The sequence below is a fragment of the Gekko japonicus genome, unplaced genomic scaffold, assembly GCF_001447785.1.
Source record: "Gekko japonicus isolate JY-2015 unplaced genomic scaffold, Gekko_japonicus_V1.1 scaffold42, whole genome shotgun sequence".
NCBI lineage: Eukaryota > Metazoa > Chordata > Lepidosauria > Squamata > Gekkonidae > Gekko > Gekko japonicus.
In genome coordinates, this window is record NW_015165831.1 from 2,170,612 (window position 1) to 2,175,847 (window position 5,236).

The following is a 5,236-nucleotide window of genomic DNA, read 5'->3' on the forward strand; positions in this document are numbered from 1 at the left end:
CTGACTTGGAGGCGAAGGGAAGGGAGAGGGGGGGAAAGACTGGATCCCAGGTGCTTCTGTCTGTCAGAGGGGCTGGTGCACCCTTCCGGTGATGTCAGGGGGTGTGCCATATGCTAATAAGTTATGCTAATGAGCTCCTGCAGCTCTTTTTCTACAAAATGACCCCTGGGACTAAGTATTCATGAGTACATACCATTCCTGTCCAGATCTGCTCACTGTCACCCAGGTAGGGTTGCCAAGTCTCACCTTGTTCCGGAGCGCAGGACTCCCGGATTGATCCCAGAGAGCGTGTGCGCCGCATCCACGTCACCAGGAAGTGACATGACGACACTGGGCACGCTGGGGGCGGGGCCACGGCCATCCAAGGGAAAACCATAGAGTTTTCCCTCGGATGACTGTGGCCCCGCCCCCAGCGTGCCCCGCGTGGTCGCGTCACTTCCTGGTGACGTACACATTGGGATGGAGTTCCCCCCGGGGCCCGATCCGGCGGCGGCAGGGAACGGGCCTCTGGGGTGGGGGTTTCCCCGCCCCCCGGGGTGACTTGGCAAGCCTACACCCAGGCTTAATTTAGACTCAACACAGTGCTCCCTATTGCAGCACAAATCCAGTCTCCATCAAACCCTGCCTCCTCAATGCCCATGGGAAATCAGCAGGCGGTTTTCCTGCCCATGGTGCTTTGTTTCTGGTATGTACTCTCCTGTTCTTACTGCATTTGCTTTCACGTCTTTGTGATCTAGTTTTGCTGCATTGTTGTATGCCGTATCCTTTTACTGCATCATTTTGTAATATTGTAATCACGTTGTCCTGCATTGTTGCGTGTATACGGTTTAATCACATTTCAAAAAATTGTAATCTGCCTTGACTCTCAGAGAGAAAGGCCAACTAGAAAAGAAGTAAATAAATAAATGTCTTGACCTGGATGGTCCAGGCTAGCCTGATATTGTCTGATCTCAGAAGCTAAGGCATGGTAAGTACTTGGATGGGAGACTGCCAAGGAAATCCAGGGTTGGTATGCAGAGGCAGGCAATGGCAAACCACCTCTGAACATCTCTTGCCTTGAAAACCCTACAAGGTGTTACAAAATAAGAATGAAAAGGTACACAAAAAGAGATGGGAAAAAATTTATAATTGGATACAAATACAGGCAGAAAAGTAATATCCCCAATTGACAGAATATAATGAAAGGGGAAAGACTCTGATATCTAGGTTTATGTAAACGAAATGGATGGAATGTACGTGTATATTTTTGTAAATAAAAATAAAAATATTTAAAGAAAAGAAAACCCTACAAGGTCGCCATAAATCAGCTGCGACTTGACGGCACTTTCTACCACCAAATAAATAAAAACTGTTTTGGTCTCTTCCACCAGGTTGAGAGCTGGAACAAACACGACCAGAAGCTTTTGGATGCGGTCGAGAAAGGGGACGTGGGGAGAGTCTCGGCTCTCGCTTCCAAGAAGACAGCAACCCCCACTAAGCTTAATGCCTTGGGACAATCCGCGTACGTAAGTTTTTCCTGTCCCATAATCCCTCTTGCTTTCAAGAGAGCTGCCATCTTGGACGATGCCCAGGTCTTTATTTTCTATTTTATTTTTTTAAAAAAGAGGTGCTGGAACTCTCAAGGGGGAAATGAAGTCTTCAATCTGTATATCGAAAACTCATGAATTTTTAAACATTTAAAAAAGAATTTTGTCAAAGAGGTTCTGGAACTCCGTTCTGGTGCACGCTCCCAGAAAAAAAAGCCCTGACGATGCCCTTCCGTTCCGACAATCTGTGTTTTAGGGGGTGTTGAGCGGTGGCTCAAGTGGTTAAGACGCTGAACTGCAGGCTGTGGAAGGTCAGTAGTTCAGCAGTTCGAGACCCGGGTGCCGCATGATGGAGTGAGCTCCCATCTCTAGTTCCAGCTCCTGCCAACCTAGCAGTTCGAAAGCAAGAAATTGCAAGTAGATAAATAGGTACCACTTCGGTGGGAAGGTAACAGCGTTCCGTGCCCCTTGGTGTTTAGTCGTGCCGGCCACATGACCACGGAAATGTCTTCGGACAGCGCTGGCTCTTCGGCTTTGAAACGGAGATGAGCACCGCAACCCTAGAGTCGGATTCGACTGGCTTTCAAGCAAGGGAACCTTTACCTTTACCTATTACCAAGCAGTCTGATCAAACCTCGGCTGCTATGTTAAGTCAATAATCATTTTGATGGGTTAAAAGGGTTGTCCCTAAATAGTTGGACAGCAGACCTTCTTTTTAAAGTTTTAATTATTTTTAAAGCAAATACTTAGTAAATCCATGGGTGGTTCCATTTTGTAAGATTAATTCCCCCTTTTCTCTTGCACCAGTGGAAATACTTCTTCTGAGATGGTATCTGCTTATGACACATGCTGCAACATCTGAAAGCAAATAAACCACTCCTTTTTCTTTAGAACTATTTATTTAGCGCAATGCAAAATTATATAGATTTAACAGAGTGAGGCTCATGTGACAAATCAAGTGAAATGTCTTTAACCAGGTGCCTTTCCCAGCCATAGCCCATTTATGTGATAGTCTTTCATGCATCTTTAAATATATCCCACCTGTTTGGTATATGGGACTCTCCCCTACCCTTACTCAAGGATGTGCCTCGTGAACATCTCCTATGGAAAATCCCCATGTCATGAGTGCTTTAAGAGAATGGTTATTATCATGTGATAATCGCAATGGCTTCAAAAGTTACATGGCTGTGAGGATCTGGCATTCTCCTTCAACACAGCTCCAGGATATCACTACTTTTACAGTGGATATATGTTTGGAATATAATTAATAGGGTAAATATCTTTTTTTTTTTGCATTTGTGTGTGTGTGCCCATGCCCATAAGTCATGGCAACCTCTGGCAACTCCTACTGGGGCATGGAGGATGTTCAGAGAAGTAGTTTGATAACCTGCCTCTGCCTCCTGGCCCTGGTATTCTTTGGAGGTCTCCCATCCAAATACTTGCCAGGGTCGGCCCTGCTTAACGTCCGAGATCTGACAAGATCAGGCTCGCGTGGACTATCCAGGTCAGGGCAATAGGGTAAATATTTGATGGGAGGGAAGGTGGCATGGTATAGCACGATCTCATCTCATCTCAGAAGCTAAGCAGGGTCGGTACTTGGATGGAAGACCACCAACGGAGACTCTGTGGAGAAAGGCAATCACCTTACTCACTTGCCTTGAAGGCCCTTCGATGGGGTTGCCATAACTCAGTTAACATAAGAACATAAGAGAAGCCAGGGGTCATTTAGTAGAAAAAGAGGCGCAGGAGCTCATTAGCATAACTTATTTGCATATGCCACACCCCCTGACATCACCAGAAGTGTGTCAGAAGGCAACACCCACCACTCAGGCTCCAATAGACTGTTTTGGATTGCTAGCTATTGGGGGGGGGGGAATGTGCAGATCTGTCCTTGCAGAGGAGGGAGAGCTTGTACCTGAATAAAACTTGAAGGTGCCACTGGACTGTTTTGGACCGGGGGGGCAGTGGGGGGCTCTGCAACTTACCTGGCTGCTTCTTGCTCTGACTGAGTGCTGCTGGGAGAAGGGGGTGGGGCTTGTTGCATGTGCCCGCCCCCTGGGCTCTTTACTGCCGGAGCTCCGCTCCTGTGGGCTCCTGCAGGAAATGACCCCTGAGAGAAGCCAATGTTGGATCAGGCCAATGGCCCATCCAGTCCAACACTCTGTCACACAGTGGCCAGAAATACGATCAGGAGGTCCACCAGTGGGGCCAGGACGCTAGAAGACCTCCCACTATTGCCCCCTACCCAAGCACCAAGAATACAGTGCTTCGCTTGCCCCAGACTTCCTTTTACCTGTTCTAACCCGACTGTTCAGCAATTTCCTTGAGTGCCCATGAGTTCTTGTATTGTGAGAAAGGGCATGTCTGTATGTGAGGCACCTTGATGGCATGTCTGTATATATTTTTTGAAATCTTTACACTTATGGGTTCCTTTAAATTTAGCAACTCCTTTGAGCCTGAGGACCCTCACCAGGATGGCTCAAGCGAGCCTGATCTTATTAGATCTCAGAAGATAAGCAGGGTTGGCCCTGGTTAGTACTTGGATGGGAGACTGCCCAGGAAGTCTAGGGTTGCTATGCAGAGCCAGGAAATGGCAAACTACCTCTCAGTGTCTCTTGCCTTGAAAACCCCATGGGGCTGCCATAAGTTGGCTGCGAACTTGACAGCACTTTTTCCCACCACATGAACCAGAGGAATTTAAGTAGACTCCATAACTGGTTTGCGTAACTGTTTAGAGTTGACACTGGATGAGCATGGGCTAGAAGATTACCAAGATCTGGCTTTTCTCTTCCCCTGAAGGTTCCACTTGGCAGCTTCCAAGGGGCTCACAGAATGCCTTACGATCCTCCTGACTCACGGCACAGAAGTTAATGCTAAGAATGATGATGGTACGTATACATTGGATTTGTAGGGGGGAGAGATTCTAACCTACAGGAATGCGCTAGACCTCCAACATCATAGAATCATAGAGTTGGAAGGGACCTCCAGTGTCATCTAGTCCAGCCCCCTGCACAGTGCAGGAAATTCATAACTACCTCCCCCCTCACACCCTCAATGACCCCTACTCCATGCCCAGAAGATGGCAAAAAACCCAACACAACACCTCCAGGATCTCTGGTCAAACTGGCCTGGAAAAAATTGCTTCCTGGCCCCAAAGTGGTGATTGGCATTTCCCTGGGCGTGTGAGAAAGGACCATGAGAACTAAGCACTGATGCAGCCCTTCCTGCCCTCCCTCTCATGAGATGCCTAAGTTCACAGAATCAGCATTACTGTCAGATGGCCATCTAGCCTCCAAAGGAGAGCCCACCACTTCCCATGAAGCCTGTTCCACTGACTTGGAATACCACCTAGAATGGGCTCTGCTTTATTTTTTAATTGCCATTCCTTGCACAGCTGAGAGGAACCTGGACCCATCTTTTTAAAAAAAGCAAATCTCTAGTTTGGCTCTTAGCCATTAGGCTATACCAGCTCTCAGTTGCAGGACCTCCCTCAGCACACATACCCAGAGTCCACCGGGCCAAACCCTGCAGAGTTCTAGGGCTTACCTGCCTGTGTTTCGGGGAGCTGGCGTTCCTTGCCGCTGGGGTCCAAAGTCCAGGGAGGGTGGCAGTCACAGGAAAAAGACCCCACGGTGTTGGTGCAGCGCCCCAGTTTGCACACCCCAGGATCTTGGCATTCATCCACATCTATAAGTACAAACAGGAGGGCA

General features: G+C 48.0%; 1 protein-coding gene across 3 annotated transcripts in view; it reads left to right on the forward strand.

Annotated features, from left to right (window-relative positions):
* The window catches only part of ANKRD35 (ankyrin repeat domain 35), a 74,865-nt gene that overhangs the window by 18,971 nt on the left and 50,658 nt on the right, over nt 1-5,236 (forward strand). For 2 of the 3 annotated variants that reach the window (XM_015410849.1, XM_015410850.1), the window contains exons 2-3: nt 1,371-1,501; nt 4,326-4,414. In XM_015410849.1, the coding sequence (XP_015266335.1) occupies nt 1,371-1,501; nt 4,326-4,414 (220 nt within the window). Of the gene's footprint in view, nt 1-1,370; nt 1,506-4,325; nt 4,415-5,236 lie in introns of those variants that run through there. The other variant, XM_015410851.1, reaches the window with a different exon arrangement.